We start from the raw sequence: 18,179 nt of genomic DNA, 5'->3' as shown, positions 1-18,179 counted from the left end.
TGGACAGAGAGGAGGTGAAACTGTTTACCCACAAATTGTAAATAATAATAAAGGAAAAAAACTATTTATTCAGTATGTAAACTACACTTATTATTAGTCAGGCAATTGCCATCATGAGTCAATCATTCTTCTCACGGTGTGATGATGATGCAAAGATTAAACTAATTGAATGAACAACCAGTGAAAGATGGAACAAATGTCTGTGCCATTGAATAATAAAAACAATCCATCCAATAACTGTTGAGATTTTATACCTGTCTGTTGGGGACAGAATATCAGACAGAACTCTGTATAAGGCATGTCTTACAGTAACGCACTTTACAGAGCACATAGACTACACAAAATCTAACTCAAAGTACCTTCAAATAAAAGTTGTGAGCCATTTTGTGTCCACAAAATACTTGTTTGGACATCCCAAGTGCTCTACAGAATGATAAAATATTCTGTTTGCAAAATGAGTGATTTGAGTTCCTCTATGGACAGTGTGCACCAGTGTATGATAAAAGCTTCTTTCACAGACTTTTATTTGCCTGTAAACATGCAGGCACAAGTGCCCCAGCCTAAAAAGAGATCTCTAAAAGATATTTTGCGATTCTGTTGCAAGGCCCGCCAAGTTGCTGCTGTCTCTTTAAGTTTGACACACATTTTAGATTTCTTTTATCCTGTTTATAGATCATCAACATTGCAGATGCCCTGTAATGACAGGACAGGCATTGACCCAAGCCGGTGTTTTAGTCAGAGAGCCACTATTACATTCAGTGTAGAAGCTATTTGTTGTTGTTGTTGGCATTGCTGACTGATCAAGATGGAAGTTCTGTAAAGACATTCCATCCATCCTTTTTCCTTAAACAAACCCCGAGTGGGCAGCAGCTATTAAACTAATGCAATCGCCACTTATCGCTCAGCACGGGAGTCATTTGGCAAACCAATAGGGTAATCTGGCAAATTAAAACCATTTAAAAAGTGACTGTGTGGCTGTTTAGGGGAGGTTGCAAACTGCGGATGGCAATCAGCTGTCAACAATGATGTCTTGATGGCTCCCTTGACGGCTTTATAGCACAGGAGATGACTGTAGCAATTAACAGTGACTGGTAAAATTCCAGTTTTGTTTGAGTGCACATTTGTGCCATTGCTCGAGCTCGTCCCACTCTGTCCATCCATGATGCATTACCAGCATGTGAAATTATTCATTTATTCATACAAGTTGCAAATTAGGTGCGGTGCTCACATTGGCAGCGGTGTGGGCGAGCTAGACTCATAAATGGCTCTCAAAGTCAGGCTATCCTTATCCAAACTGCTGCTGTTTGAACAAAGCAGTGCAATTAGTGACTGAAATAGAAAAAGTGTGGGTTGTTGTTTGGGAGTACAGGCTCTTGTAAGGCATTATAAAGCTAATTTTTCTAGAGTACAGAATTGCATCTGTCTGCGTGTGTGTGTGTGTGTGTTCGTACTCTGTACTCTTGGATTCTGCGCTTGGACTCGTCCAGCTGGTGCTGCAGGTCCCAGACGATCTCTTTGTATTTGGAGTAGCGCTGCTCGACCATCTCCCTCTGGCGCTGGGATTCCTGAAGGCACAAAATGGAGGCTGTGTCATCATAACCAACCAGACTAAAGACGACTGTACTTAACCAGGCCAAAAATAAAATGAATGCACATTAACTGGATAAATATGGTTATAATAAATCTGTTACAATGTTATTCTTTGGTGGCTTTCTGCATGGTTTTTGTTTGATTTATATTATTATTTTAAATTTTTACTGCACCCACGGTTGGATGTTAACTGTATTTCATTACATTAAAAAATACTCTAGGCTTGAAGTGAACCCACCTCCAAATCTTTGAAGTTCTCCATCAGACATTGTTTCTCTGGAAGTGCCTCTAAGTGGTCCAGGGCTACTCTTGTGTTCTGGAAACCACACACACACAAAATCAGTTAATTTACATAACAATATGAGTTTCTCGGTTTGCCTGACATTTAAATCCAGCCATTTAAATTTGCAACAGCTACAAATATGACTAACTGAAAAGAGATTTAACAGAGAAAATCAATACAATATCCAAAATATAAATGTATTTAAAATTTTAAAAACAATGAAATCAAGTAAAGACTCCAAAATTATAAATTACCATGTAATGGAGAAGCAGAAAGCACCACAATGCAACAACTAAATAGTAAATAGAGAAATATCTACGGGTAAACACCGGGGCTACATCCCAATTCCCTTGCCTCCCCTTCCCATTATGTGTCTTTTCTTTGTTCCTCAGCACTACTTACTTAAGACTGAGGAAAAGATGAAAGAAACAGAAGCGAGGACGGAATAATCAATAAAAACACACATTTAGTGAAATGAGACGTCGTTTACAGTCAAGGGTCACCTGAAGCGATGATTACTGATGAAAGCTGCACAGCTGGATCAGCTGTCCGTGGGCTTTAACGGCTCTGTGGCAGCTACTGATGCCTTTGTATTTGCAGAGATAATGGGATGTTCTACCAAAATAACAAGGGTGCACAGCCGATACTGTTAGCACGTTTATGTATTATTTATGTCGTCCCACATGACAAAACAGAATGTGAAATATTAGACTGCATATAAAATATTTTGTCCCTTAAAATAATAAACAGTTTAAGCATTTGCACATATGCACAACAAACCTATCTTTAGACTGCGTACAGATCAGCCAAACAGTACTTTTGTAAATATGTTTCTTTATATGCTCACACACGTCATCTACAAGGCTGTTATTTCTAATGAGTGGTAGAGTTTAAAACAACAGGCTGCTTAAATGCCAGGATTATTGTCAATATATGTCTAAAGCAGAATTTTACATTTTTACATAATTCCACATTTTAAAAAGATGTCCCATAGAGCCTTGACATTTTCATTGACTATTAGTGCAACAGAGTGATGTTTTCATGAGCAGGTCTTGTTTGTTGTCTGTTTTCACACTATTCAGTCAGTGTTTGTAATGCACCAAAAAAGGCAGTAAAGAAGACTGCAAGCCTGGAAACATTGACGTAAACAATGCATAATTTGAAATAGATATTGTTTTTTTAAATGGCACTGCAAATGTTTTACAAGGAAGGAAGCTAATTTAAGACGTTCAGTATAGACGTTCACAGATACCTGTGTACTGTGAAGACCTGAATGTAAAAATAGTAATAAAAAAAATCTCCACAGGGCACCTTTGATACAACACTTGCCAGAAGTAGATTTGCCAGAAGTACCATATTCAGCAATGTATTGATATATGAGGATATGGATATACAGTGGAAGACAGGATTATGCTGCATGGTTGGTGAGGACGTTTTAGGTCCTTTAGGTGATTATGATAGATAACAAAGGTCCACAGCAGGTCATATAATATCTACTTGAACCACTTGGCCACAGGTACCTGAAAGATTTCCATTGCAGTATTTCTTTAACAACAACTCTGGGCAACTGTTTTCTGCTCCCAATCCATGTGTCTATCTTAGAATAGTAGTGCTGCGAATGCAGTCTATACAGTTCCCATTACAACACTACTATAAACAACTATGGATTCTATTATATGCACAAATGCTGCAGTATGAATTTAAAACGGTGTGGTCAAGTCTACATGGTAACAGACATGATGACAAACTGTGTTCGATTCAAAAGCTAATTGAGGACTTGTTATAACACTCAATCTTTGATATAGTAACTGCTCTAGCTGCACTCCATTCTATTCATCCCTCCGCTGTATGTTTCAATAGCCCTCCAATTCCCATTCAGATGGAGCATTTAAGCATCAAAGGAGCTGGTTGTTACAAGGCGTCACGCTGATTGCTACACTGAATGGCACACTGACATACAAGTAAGACTGTTGGTTGATCCCCACCGCCCGGGTTGAGAGGAGGACGGGTCGATGCATCTTGCCGCTGTGTTTTAAGCAGAAATTATTTGACTTGTTGGGAGGTCTGAGGTATTTCCTCTTCTTTCCCACAACAGCTAATTGAAGGCTGAAGTGGCCATGCATGCTGCATAATTGTGATGGATAGACAGCGTGCGTTAGACAGCTTCATTCATTTCTTTTTTTCAAGAGAGTAAAAAGCGCTTGGGTCAATATAACCTTTCAGTGGTGCTAAGTAATTTTGGGCTGACATCTAATAGCTGATTGAGGATGTTAGTAGTGGACGTTAACAGTGTGAATGGTGAGGTCAATACTGTACTGTCAGCACAGCTCAGTTCTTAACCCCATCAGTAAGACTTATGATGATTAACAGAGCTCTGAGCCTTGACTAAAGCAATCATTTCTAACCCTCTGTTAGGCTCTATGGGTTGCTAAACAAACACAGCCTTAGGTGAACCTGCCAAAACAGCTGCGCCGAATCATGCTGAAAGTCAACATGACTTCTAATCTAACAACTCCAGGACAATTCATAACTCCAGGTTTTGTAAACTCTAATATACACATCAATTATCTTTAAAGGTTATGAGATTTAAAACATTAATATAGCTAACTAATATTTGCTATGTAAATATATAGTGTCCCGCCCATGCTGCTATCCCAGCCTGTATGTGCTTTGTTTACCATGCATGCATGTTAGTGCATGTGAGTCCCAATGTATAGCGATATATAGTATATAGTAGAGCGAGTGAAACTGCTATGTCAGTAAATTAAGGATTTATTTTGAACAAACTGGAGTTGGTGATTGCTGGAACAGCGGAAAGACTAACAAAGACGGTTTTAAGAGTTTTATTTTGTTCAGTCCCCTTTAAATGAATTTACGATGTTATGATATCCAAGATAAAATTATCGTTTTGTCAAAGGAGTCTGGTGGCAGGCATAGCTATAGTACGGCTGTTTCTGGATTAGGTTACGTTGACGCCACAATTGCAACCCATTTTTTCTAATATTTTCACATCGAACTTTGTGAATTAAGAGTTTATTTCAATCAAACCAGTGTTGTTGATTGTTGGAAAGACAAAGAAAGACTGATTTTTGTTTCTGTCTGGTTTGAACTGTGTTAAAGGATTATTTGCAATTACTGTTTTTGTCAGTGGAGTCTGGTGGGCTTTTGTTTTGGTATGAAATGATAGGCTCTTGTCAGACATCTAGTAGCAGTGAATTTCATATACTGCATATCACCTTTACTACTTTATTCATTACTTTGATCAAAGAAATCAAACCTCACCATCTCCAGATCCAATACACGGTCCTGTAAAAACACAAACACAGCAATGTTACTTCATATCCATATAAAGTAAAGTAAGACCCAATACCAAAGTAATGTTTAAACTAACAAAATGAGCCAGACGGTGAGTTCAGGTAACAGCTCAAAATAGTAGATAAGCAGAGAGAAATCCAGTGTGTGTGGGAGAATAGTGACAGAAAAGAGGAATGGAGTGTTCCAATAAATAGGTAACAAGGGAGGGAAATGCAGGGGCTAGGGAGAGTCTGTAGCACACAACAGGCTTCTTATCACACACACTGACACATACACACACACACAAAGACAAACCGCTCTGGCTGCTCATCCAGCTTCTGACTGATGTTCCCTCTCTAACGATGCATAAGTGATGCTATGCCTCTTATCTGCCACTCAAACGCACACCTGCTCTTCCCTCCAACCGGCTGCTACTCCCCCTCTGCCTGTAATGTGTTGATGGTTTGTAACAAGGGGTACTTTCTTTTCCTCAGCCGCCCCCCTCCCACAAATTTTCTTTTTTTTCGTACTCGTCTACGTCCCTCACTCTATCAGTCTTTCCTCTCTACATCTCTCTCTCCTCATCCTTCATAATTAAAAGCTCGGCTGGGTCTGAGAGGGCTGATTAATTGCACACGAGCTGTGGCAGGTGCCATCATGCAGCCACAGATGGGACCCCGGTATCCAACACAAACACATGCACACTCACAGAGGTACAAACACACGTTTGCAAAGAACAAATGCTTAGCAGACATTTTAGTGTGTGTGTGTGTGTGTGTAGCTGTTTAATGGCGAGGAAAGGGCCGTTGAGGTGCTGGGGGCCAGTCCAATCCAGACTAGGTGAGTTGGTGGCCTGCCAAGTGTAGATGCTGCGGTACTGAAAGACAGAGACAAGGCCTCTGGTGGCTTTTAAACTCCAAGGCCTCGTGTCTGCAGTAATTAGCTACTTGTCCAAGCAAGGCTGCGAGGGGTTTGACAGACCCACGGCTGTGTACTAATGTCTGTAGCACTGCATCACAGAACTCAGATGATTAAAGCCCAGCAGTTACTCAAAAACAACCCAATAGATATGCAAAAAAGAAAAAGAATTTGAAGGCAATGTGGTTTATAAACAGAAATAGTACCAGCTGTCTCTTTTTGGCAACATAGTTGAAATTAGGCCAGCTGGATATTAAAAATCCACTATTTATGTTGCAGATTTACAGACACAAATGAACAGACAAACAGATAAGGATTAATAAAGACATATAATGGCTAACCTGAAGGCTTCTCATTTCTTCCTCCTTCCTGCGAGTCTTTTCCAGCAGCTCTGAAAGAAACATTTCTGTTGATGAGCTGAGATTGCACCAGATTCCCCTATCCAGTGCCAGTGCCAGTGCCAAAGTATTGGCATTGGAGTCAAGCCAGGCATATGTTGACTTTATTCTCCATCTGCAGCAGGTGTCGGATACTTTATTTGTATTTAATTTTACCTCATGCTAAACGGAAGTTGTAATTCAAGATTCAGTAACACTTTATTTTACAGGTTTCTTATTTCCTGATATTTTCCAATGAATTTCTTTTTCAAAACGATTAATAACCATGTAATTTGGTACTAACTTTTGGGGAAATGGAGACAATTCTGATATGGTTATTTTAGTTTGTCCACATTTATACTCACGTCTTGATTCCTCATATATGTTCTACAGCTCATGTTATTGTACAGTTAGGTTTGGCAGAAAACAGCTCTACTGTTTGAGGGTGCTCTCAAAATAACCACATACATAAACATTTGATCTGAGTCAAACCAACACCAAAAACTTCCAGTAGCGGTCTGCAGCAGTCTGGCTGGTTGAGGGAGCTGCGTCAGTAAATTATATTGCCACAAGTGTATCAGCAGAGTAATAGTGAGAAGAGTTAGGTTATGTGCTACACCTGTACGAATATGATCAGAAGGAACTAGTTAGCTGGTAGCCACCAAGGCATGAATGAAACAGCTGATGCCAAACAGCTAATGCAAGTGCAATGTGAATGCTTTGCCAGAACTAACATTGTGCTCCTCTTTTACATGTTCAGTTGCCCTGCTGTGCACTGACTACTGTAAAAAGAAGTGTACCACTGAAATGCTGTTTCTATTTTATCTATAATTTGTTCCAAATTATATTATTCTTTCCTGGAAATGTCCTAAGAAATTATTAGGAATTTATGGACCCCTGTAAAATAAAGCATTACCCAAAGCTATTTAATTGTAAAACGTATGTTACACACATTTGCTGCAGTTGTATTGTGTAGTTAAGTTGGGCTCAGGACTATCAGGATTCAGTATCATCAAATATTCAGTGTTAAAGGACTTGAATCAGCATCAGAGACAGAACAACTTCATTTGGAGAGACACGAACACCACCAGGACCTTCCACAATTAGCAGTTTTTACCAATTTCAATCAATGAGGCATGGGAAGGTAGACTCAGTCACTTAACCTCGCAGCGTACCAGAGGAAAAAACAGACTTACTGTTTTCTTCATGTGGTGAATACTACTTATCCCAATATGTTAGACTGTTTCAGTTTACTGCTAGTGGATTATTTCTACTCACACAGGTAGAGGGAAGACAAACTCTGCTTGTGTTTGTTGTTGATTGCAACACCAAATTGTTTTTAATTACAATCACTGATTGTTTGTTTAATGAGGTGTTCATTTAGAGGAATAACTGATTTCATTTAGCCAAGCAATTGAGTTTTATTACACAAATGCCACAATATTCACCCATGTTTACTCTTTCTGGCATTATTCCGAGCAGAATAAGCTTTGTGCCAACTGTTCTGATAAAGTGCTGCCAACACATTACATTAGTTTATGTACAAAAACTAATACATTGTTATTAGTCATTATGAAATAATCATAAAGTATTATTCTTAACTAGTGCTTATTGTTGCAACTTAGGTGTTGACTTGGTATAGGGTATCCCAGGTTCAATATCAATTTACCTGGGGATGACTGAATCTCCACCTCCTCAAGTATGTGTGCATGTAAACAAACATACATGATCTGGCTACACAGGCTAACATATTTGACTTAAATACATATACACCATTTCTGCCTATGGAACCAACCTCCATAGTCTCCAACCCCTGGTTTTAGTTAACCTGTTCAAATTTGGTGGTAACAGACTGCTGTTGCTGCTTACACAGACTTACATTCTGTCACCGCCCATCTCAAACTTGTTCTTATAATACAAGAACTAGTGTTATCTATATGCAGTGCAGACTTGTTTTAAAAGGCAATGGCCAATAGAGAGAACTGTGTAAGTGATGGAATCTCTAAAGGAAAAATACACAGACTGCAATGACAATCTGAAACTAATACATTCACTGAGAGACAATTACTGTATATCACTAAGGGTTCTGCAGAGTGGTGGCATTAACAGGTAATCTACTGAGATGAGCAGACAAGTAGTTACAAGTAAAATACATCTCATAAGAATACAATTTCCTGTTCGATAATATATATGGCAGACAAAATAATCACTTGTGATGGGGACAGGTAAACCAAAATATAATTAGTATTGGACACACTACATGGTTGAGTGTATTGTTGCAAATGCATCATGTCAACAGAGCTCATCATAATGTATGTGTTCATGCATGGTAGGGATTTGTAAGTCGTGTCTCGCTCTGCAATAATACAACAAGAGACCAACTGAGCAACCACATTACTGAGAAGCCATATTCAAAGCACAGTAGATAAAATCTTAATTTGCACACCTTCAATTTAAATAACCAGATCTTGTAGCTGTTGTGACACAGATATTACTCTTAGGTCTAATTACGAAAAAGACCATATCGGTGCTTCTGCCTGCAGTGAATCCACACTGGCTGATTGGGTCCAAAGACAGAATGAACTGTGTTTCTAAAGGGGGACCTGGAGATGAGGTGGGATCATCAGATTGCTTATCAGAATGGTTCAATATTACTATGACCAAAAAAACCAAGTGGAATTACAGACATTTGATTGTCTCTATGTATTGGTCTTCCATCTCTCTGTCCATGTCTACCTATCCCTCTCTCGACGGTCTCACTGTGCCTTTTAACTCTCTTTCTCTCAGTTAATGGAACACAAATTAGGCCCGTTTCCTTGTATTGTTCAGATGAAGCGCTAAAAACAAGTTGTTCTTCCTCTGGCAGTTACAGCTCATTAGGAGAAATTCAGTCAAAAATGGGACTTGGGACTGGAAAAACAAGTCAATTTTCCATAGAAGTCTCAAAGTTCACACACATTAAAATGTTTTCTCAAACATTTGTAATCATAAACAGACAGGCCCACGTGCACAGTCTAAAAAACAATGCATCAGATACACTGGCACAAACAGCCATTTTAACAAGCTTCTATTACAAAACAACACACAAGAACCACTCTGTGACAAAGGCGCATCAGTAATATGCAGGCATTGAATTAGTTAATGACGGGGTGATTATGTAAATCAGACAGGAAGAAAACAGGAAGTTAGTGTTACTGTTGGTCCAACAGTCAAGGAATAACTACATTTTCATTAAGCGCTTGCTATGGTAAATTTTCAGAATTTTCCAGATCACTATTGTTATTTCATCAAACTGAAGGATTTCAGGTATAATGCTTTTTAAAATCAGGTATTAGCTGCTTAATAAAGAACTCAGAGCCTGATTAGTCTCACATGATGCTGGGCTCTGATATCTTATATTTGGTTGGCATATGACTCACTGGAATGCCTTGATGGTGTAGTACCACTGTTTAAGCGAGAGAGAGAGAAAAAAAACATACATCCAAACCCAAAAAATCATACACTGCATTCTCACATGCTCAATGTTTGTGTATTTTTCTAATTAAACACTGTTTGTGTACCTCTCTTTTCAATGCTGAGGGAGTGTAACATCTTCTCCTGTTGGTCCAGGCGCTGCAGGAGAGCTGTCTGCTCCGAGTCACGGCTCTGCCTGAGCACTTTCAGCTGATCCCTGGTCTGCTGATGCTGCTTCCTTAGGCGCTGGTCTCTTGTGTTGCACTCCCGCATCTCCTCACACAGCCAGCGTAGCTTGGTCTGGTTGGTTAAATAAATATGAAATCAATGCACAATTGTTTTTGAGAGGGGGGAAGTAGCATGGTCTTTTTGGGGGTTTCTTATAGTAAAGATTTTTCATCCAACTACTGCACCAGAATAGAAAAATACTAAGTAAAGGTTTAGAAAAAAATTGCAGAAACTCCTGTGAATGATGGGTCTTGATCAGTATACATTTGAAAATGAGTGCAGCAGTTTCACAGACTCCCAGGTTAGAGTCGCCCAAAACGATCGAGTCTATCTTACACTACAGGGTTCAGGATGATTTAAAACAGTAGACTGGGTGTTGAGCAGACTTCAACACACAAAATGCAGATTTTTGTAAATTTGATATTATTGTCAGTTTTAACACCAGCATTGATGTGTTTCATGACGGTACAGCTAAAAAACGTGTTTATGGTGAAGTACATCTTTAAGACTAAAGCCTCCGTTTCTACCTTGACACCCTGCGTTTCAGACCCGTTTCTTAGAATAAAAATGATTTTCCTTACGTAATCATACATACAGTACTGTGCTCTAACTGGTTATCTGATGTGGAAGTCTGCACACTAACATATGCAAAGGACATCTCATAGGAACTTAATTAAGTCACAAAAACTGATATAAGAAAATCACAAGGGAATCCTGTTTTCCCTTTAAAGTCGAATTCTTAATAAACAAATTACATCTTAATTTAAAAGGTTTTTTGCTCCAGTACTGTCCAAGCTGCAAGTTTATAAGTCTCTTGAAATCTCTTTGAACACAAAGTATAGTCAATGTGTTAACATTTTGGCTATGACCACGGTGTTAAACTCAAGTTCAGAGAAGAACACAGCCAAAATGAATGTGATAAAATCTCAGAGAAAATACAGCGGGCCAGTCAATGTGGTGCTGAGCACACGGTCAACAGGTAATGTAAATAAATGTACAATGTTTTATTTAAAGGGTTGTTATGCAAAATTATGGGTTAACTGGGAATTCTAACTGTGTTCTACAAGCCTGTAAATCATACCTAGATTTTACTAACATAAAAATTGCTAACTAGGGAGCTAATTATCTCTCTTGTACTCTATTGTTTTATTCTTGTAAATGCACCGTGCTCTGAAAGCTTTCTGACAGGAGATATACATTATGGTGATAAACACTATGAATTGTGCAAACACATTTTAACACAGTATCATGCATCACCGCCACAGCCATAATTACATGTTTCTTTTGTTCAGTACATCATTGTAACACTAAACGAATTTGTCTTGGAAAGAAGCCAGGAGGCAACTCTTAATGCAAGAGCGAATAAAATAATGGCAAGATGGCAACACATTATATAAAAACTGCGTCTCACAATTTCATCAATTAAAAGAGCCTCACCAAAAGAGAACATCATTTTAACCATAATGTTGGCTTCGAGGAATGAAAACCACTGAAACAACGTACTATGACTACACTTCTAAGTGGAGTGCAGTTTACAATTGTCCTTGCCCTTATGATTATTATGGAAGCACATTCAGTCACAAATCCTTGAACTCCACAGTTTCATTATGATCACTGCTGACTCTCACCACACATCAGTGCTCAGCTGTGAAAAGGTTTCTTCAACAATAAATCTTCTTTTTTGAGAGGTTATACTACTGTAAATGTTGGTTTTAAACAAGCAGAAATACAACAATGTGTGGATGGTACAATCATTTTACATTTGCAAGGACCAAATCATTGATTACATATATCCTATGTTATTGTATTTCCCGGGTATGAGCATGATGTTCATGGTAACAGTGTCAAATGCTTAATCTTGTGTTTTCTTAATTATATAATTGATTATTTGGAATAATCCCTTTTAAGGAAGGCAGCACTACTGCATGTAATAATTATACCTTTGTCTCAGCTAGCCAGCGGTGTGGGTCTTTCACTAATCCAGGTTTCTGGGAGATCGCCTGTTAAAGAAACAGAGATTAATGCAAATGTCAAAATGCCTTCGTTAGCATGCATTACTAAAAAATAAGTTCTTCAAGCCTACAATGGAAAGCAATGCAAAGAGATATGGTAGTTGTGATCTTATGGATCTATAGTCAGTTGTCTAAATGGACACAAAAATATATGAAGAGACATTGTAAGAGTTATAGAATGCAAAAAGAAAATACACAAATAGTGATCGAATATGTGGATGGACAAACAGGATAAAAATCAGAAGAACAATTTCCTGTCAAACCCTTAACTTTTGTGAAGAGCAGCTTCCACCAACTTAAATTGGCGTGCGCGTGTGTTAAACAGACTATCACACTACATACACTGGTGCATGCACACACACCTACACACAGAGGTTGTATGCGTGTCATAAAAATGAGCTCAGGGAGTATGTTCCATCCTTCCCAGACAAGCTTGTCAGCATCAGCAATACAAACTGACTGTCTGCCAACTCCTAATGACAGCTGGCACACGCGCACGCACACACACGCACAGACAGACAGACAGACACACACACTCTTAAACCAGAAAGACACTAAGATACACAGATAAACACAGTCACATAACTAGATGGCACTGAAAACACACCTCGGCCAAAACTATGCAACTATTTTTTCTTGCTTCATTACCCGCTTCTTTCACATGAGGATGTAAACACATGTAGATGCCAGTACCTGAAATGGAACATTAGATATGGATATGCCCATTCTAATTCTAGCTACCTTCAAGTATTTTACTTTATTACTGTAACCCCATGTAGCCAATCAGCTCTCTGTCTGTTCATAGGCCATTATGGCTGCACTTTAACCACAGCAGGTCATCTTTTTTGGCTTTTTCAGATAGTGATATAGTAGATACTGAGAGGGAACATGGAGAAAGAGAGGGGAATGACATTCAACAAAAGGACCACTGGGCCTCCAAGACACCCCAAAGTGGTAGTTTTATCCAAAACAGAAAAAAGCTGCCCCACTGCTGTCTCTGGTTTTGCAAATACAAGAGGGGTTGTCTTTTCTTATGTTTACTGATGGCTCATTCAGAAAACAGCTCTGCATTCTAACAACTAAAGGGGTTGCTGTGATAGTGAGGGTGTGTTGCTTCAGGTACCAATGAGACACAACATAAGTTCCAGGATGTCCAGTTTGAGTAAGAGGTCTGTGAATTATGATTATCACAGGCCAAAACACTGCACATCGGTTTGAATTTGTTCATTCTTTTGAATGAGGGGCCTGCCTGTTTTGACACAGGACTAAAGTCGGTCTGAACGCAGCATAAGTCTTCAGTCACACTAGCAGCTCTGAGATTATTCTTAGGGATGGCTTTAAGCTACATGCTTACATCAATTTTAAAAATAAAAAGTTGTGGAATCATTAAGGTATTGACAGGAAAATGTGTACCAACTTTTATGATAACGCATTCAACATATACAATTAACAATAACACTTCACTAAAAATTACTAATGTCAACTTTAACGGTGGAGCAAGAGTTAAAGTCAGAGGATCCCCCAAAGTCTTTAGAAGATGCACACAACTTTAAATGTGTGCATCAAATTGCATGGCAATCTATCCTATATTAGTTGAGATATTTCAGTCTGGACTGAAGTTGAGGACTGGCCAACTGACATGGGCATCCCAAGAGCCGCGCTGCTGGCATGTGTAAAAACAAATAAAAATAAATAGACATTTCTTCCGAAAGGATTTTGTGCAGATCCGTTCATAGGGAGACATTCTGCCACCCTGCTAACACACAAACAGACAGCCACAGCAACATAGGTAAAAACAAAAAATCCAGAAGACATAAACACAAATTCACCCGTACAAACTCACACACAGCCATGAACAAAGTCAACAAAAAAGTACAACCCTTTTTTTTTTTTTTCAAGTACACCCTTGTGGCAAGGTGTTTACGCATGATCAACAGACATGGAAAGCAAGCAGCAGGATTTTTTTGGACCTTTTCTGTCCTGTACCTTGGCAAACAACAACGTCACTGCACAGGTGTCAAGCAACTTTTTCAAGCCGTCACTCAAAACCCGATCCAAGCAAAACGAATTTCCCAAGTTGTTGCTACGGCAGCTCAAAGTACGGTAATGGAGTACTGCTGTGCAGAGGTCCCCGTCTCAGGGAGTGCACAACCGCATGGCAGAGCGTGCGACTGTGTGGGAGGATAAAACATGCCTCTCGCTCTCTTTACTCTTTCCCGAACCATCAAAGGGCAACTCTGCGCAGTGGCAGACAAAAAGGAGGTGAAACTGTTGAAAAACTGAACAAGTAGGCTGGGAGTTGAAAGTGCTATCTGTGTGGTTGAAGTGAAAGAAATGCCACTATTTTCTCGGCAGCACTGCCGTGGAATCCAAGTGTCTGCCACTGCTAATTTAAATGTGTGACTGCGTGGTTTATATGTCTCTTTCAGATTATGAGTAAATCTTTGACTGTGTGTCTTTGGTTGCAGTTTGTTTGTTTCACCTCCTGCTGAGAAAATGGTAAAGATGGCAAAGTTTAGAGAAAAGCAAAAGCCAGAGATGTCAAGAGTAACAGCAAGCGAAAAGGACACAGTGAGATGTTTTTTTTATAGAGATTGCCACTATGGCATTTCTCCTAATTAAACAGTTTAAAATGAAGGGAGAGGAAAAAATGACAAATGTCCCTAGCTGGATTCAAACACAGAACCAGTTACATGGTGTGCACTCTCTTGAGCCAGCTGAGCCCAAAATAAGATGAGGACAGGAAGTAGGTCACAAGTACGAGAAGACAGAGAGGGACAAACAAGGAACCAGATAGGAAGTATCCCACAAAGTTGAGCATTTAAAGCAAGAAAAACAACCCGTTAAACTAATTTTGACATTAAACTGACTAGTTTAACTAGACTTGTATACAGATGTGCATATCAACTTGTTGGTTTACTGGAAAGTAGTCTTAGTAATTTGTTGTTTTCTTGGCAATTGCTTTATCAACTGCCAACATACAGTAAATTTCCAATCCCCTATATGACAGCGCACCAACCCTGTTAAGTTTTCCTTATCTCTCAGCATCACACTACATTGTCACACAACTTCTTGCATTAGTGCTCCAAAAGAGAAGGAAGGGAGGGTACCTTGAGGTAAGTGAAACCTAATACACCCCTTAACTGGTAATGATTCCCCTCATTAAGCCAATCACTAGCAAGTTTGACTTCTTTTCAACATGACAGATTACAGATGAGGCGAGGCGTTGGCTCACATGTCTGGTAGCAGCACCGCTGGACCAGATTGGGAAATCTATATGAGCAGGTAAGAGCTGGCTGGGTTCATTAGCCTGCAGGAGTAGAGGAAAACTAGCTTCAAGCATGTAGGGGAGAGTACGGGTGCACCTTAAGTGAATTAGTGTGTAAGGGTGTGTGTGTATTTCCAGTAGGCAATATGTATAAAACATTAGCATTTGTCAGTAGTACTGTAGAAGTTTCACTGTCCATACTAGGCATTAATGTGTCGTGTATATTCAAACACGTACCAGACTAGGTATATAGTATAGAGGTATTCTTTTACCTTAACAAAACTCTGCAGACTGCCAATACTTGGATAATAATTCTAAAAAAGGTTGATGCTCTACAGGTAACTGTGCATGAATGGTTATTATTACTTAATTATTACTTAGTACATAACATAATTAACAAATTACCTTTTTAAACCATTTTATATAAGGATTTAATGTAGGAACAAAACCATCAAAATATTAGTGGTAAGCTATATAGTATACTATGAAATTATCATAACATATATTATTATCATCAATATCATTTTGCAGAAAGACACTATACTATTATATTAACACAATACTTTTTATTTAATGTTACAATATTATAGTAATACACTAATTTATATTTACCCAGGTTGTAGATAGTGCATCTGTAGTGGTACTACTTGTTAACTGTAATACAAATGAGTGCTGTAATTCTGCCTCTTTGTACACACAGAAACACACAAAACACACTCATAAACATATCATAAGAGCCTGTCTCTGCAGTACAATACATATCTATAGTCTATAAATTTCATAAGTCTTTCATCTTCCCTCTATCAGATGAAAGAATTTCATAAATGAAAGAACTTCATAGTCAATACAAGTCTCCAGTTGATTAGCCTTCATCACAGCATGTATGTGCAAGATAAGTAAGCCTTGATGAGGGAGCATGCACATATGTGATCTAGAGCAGGGATTGCCAACCAGGAGTACTTGTACCGCAGGGGGTGCTTCTGCTGTTGCCAAGGGACACATGGAGAGATTATAGAGCAGCTCAACTAATTAGAAAAAACTAGATTAATGATTTGATTTAAAAAAATACATCCACATAGTCAGCTATAACAATTAATTTAGGTGCTATTGCAATTAAGAGTGCAAGAAAAGTGAGTAGAGGAGATGAAACAGTAGTTGGAACATCCTGTTTTTCCCGTCCAGGTTGTAGTACAAATGCAAACTTGAATATCCAAACAAAACATTAAGAGTTCAGTTGAAAATCTCTGCAGCACATTTTACCTTTATTCAAAAAAGATTGTAGCTTCTGCGATTTGGATATCGCAATTGGCCATTTTGCAATTTTGATAATATTTCTATTAATTGTGCAACTATCTAACAATCTAGAGTTGCCAAGATACACAGAAAATGAATCTACTATTTGATAATCAATTAACTGTTGAGGTCATTTTTCAAGCAGAAGTGCCAAAACTTGATGGTACTAGGTTGTCAATGTGAGAATTTGCCCCTTCTTCTTGTCCTACATTATGGTAAATTGAATATTTGATAGCTAAAGAAGACAACTGATGTTGTCACTCTGAGCTCTAGGAAATTCTGATGGACATTTTCGCTGCTTCCTGAGTTCTTTTAACGACCAAATGATTCATCAAAATTTTAATCTGCAGATTAATCAATTATAAAAATAATTGTTAATTGGAGCCATAGTGTGCACAGGTGAAAGATGCACAGAGACTTACCTTTTACACAGCTAAACGCTGAGTCAATACTGGTCATACAAAAACAGACAGACATACAATTAAGTCTAATGTAATAAAATAAAATACCTGTAGTTTGTCTTCACCATTCCTAGCCAGGCTACGACAAGCTGCATCTAGTTCTTCACCCATGGAGGTAAGGACTGCTTCTTGCTCTGCTTCCATCCGCAGCACCTTCTCCTCCAACTTAACAAACTCTGACTCCGAAGCACGTCTCCGCTCACCTGACCTGACCTGTGGGGGATGAGAGAGAGCCGGGGTGGGGTATTGTGGATGCAAATTAGCAATTGCTGTCCGGTATTTTTAGTTACGTCATTTGAATCTTACAAGACAGGGATATAAGGAAACTCATTACAGCGGATAAATCCAGGGAGAAGACAAATCTAGGTTTGCTTATCACAAGATCAATTCCAGTACTTGTTGTAGTTTACCCAATAATACTAAGATCACCTTGGGCATCATTCCCTTTCCTCTCACACAAACAGATCAAGTTAGGTTTCCTGCTCTGTCAATAGTTTAAGGGTCCCTCCCAGGACACAGTCAATCGATATGTACGAAGCACAGGAACCAACTGATCAGTGCTGACCAGGGACCGTGGACCATTATCTTGTCCCTGGGATAATATACCACCCATGTTACATTAATAAGCCTTTTTCTCCATTCATCCAATTTCAAATCAATACATAGATCCCCCCAAAGAGATCCACACAACTTATTAGGAGGCTGTCAGAGAGGTGAATAAGTGTTCAATACTTCTTCAGCTGTATGAACACCTGAGGGCGTATTGATACAGCCTCTTTAAAAATAGTGCTGATTTGGCACCACTTAACCTTTTAACCCATTCTTAGGTTTGTATAATCACATGACCTCACCTGATATACTAGAGCTTGGAAGGAAATAAGTAAGGAGGTGTTGTTGTGGTGATTTGTTAAATTGTGTTTCAATTTTACTGAAAAAACTATAAAAATTATGATGTGACATTTTGCTTGGGTTTATACCAAACAAGCATTTTCCCTAACATCT

The 18,179-nt window shown here is 38.8% G+C and overlaps 1 protein-coding gene across 3 annotated transcripts in view; it reads right to left on the bottom strand.

Annotated features, from left to right (window-relative positions):
• The window catches only part of LOC127368298 (centrosomal protein of 128 kDa), a 38,068-nt gene that overhangs the window by 2,167 nt on the left and 17,722 nt on the right, over window positions 1-18,179 (bottom strand). For 2 of the 3 annotated variants that reach the window (XM_051408927.1, XM_051408926.1), the window contains exons 17-23: window positions 17,226-17,390; window positions 12,084-12,143; window positions 10,023-10,215; window positions 6,427-6,476; window positions 5,156-5,179; window positions 1,829-1,906; window positions 1,452-1,565 (exon numbers count right to left, since the gene is read on the bottom strand). In XM_051408927.1, coding sequence (XP_051264887.1) covers window positions 1,452-1,565; window positions 1,829-1,906; window positions 5,156-5,179; window positions 6,427-6,476; window positions 10,023-10,215; window positions 12,084-12,143; window positions 17,226-17,390 — 684 coding nt within the window. Of the gene's footprint in view, window positions 1-1,451; window positions 1,566-1,828; window positions 1,907-5,155; window positions 6,045-6,426; window positions 6,477-10,022; window positions 10,216-12,083; window positions 12,144-17,225; window positions 17,391-18,179 lie in introns of those variants that run through there. The other variant, XM_051408928.1, reaches the window with a different exon arrangement.

This window comes from Dicentrarchus labrax, unplaced genomic scaffold (assembly GCF_905237075.1).
Source record: "Dicentrarchus labrax unplaced genomic scaffold, dlabrax2021, whole genome shotgun sequence".
Lineage (NCBI taxonomy): Eukaryota > Metazoa > Chordata > Actinopteri > Moronidae > Dicentrarchus > Dicentrarchus labrax.
This window is presented reverse-complemented; position numbering and strand designations above follow the sequence as displayed.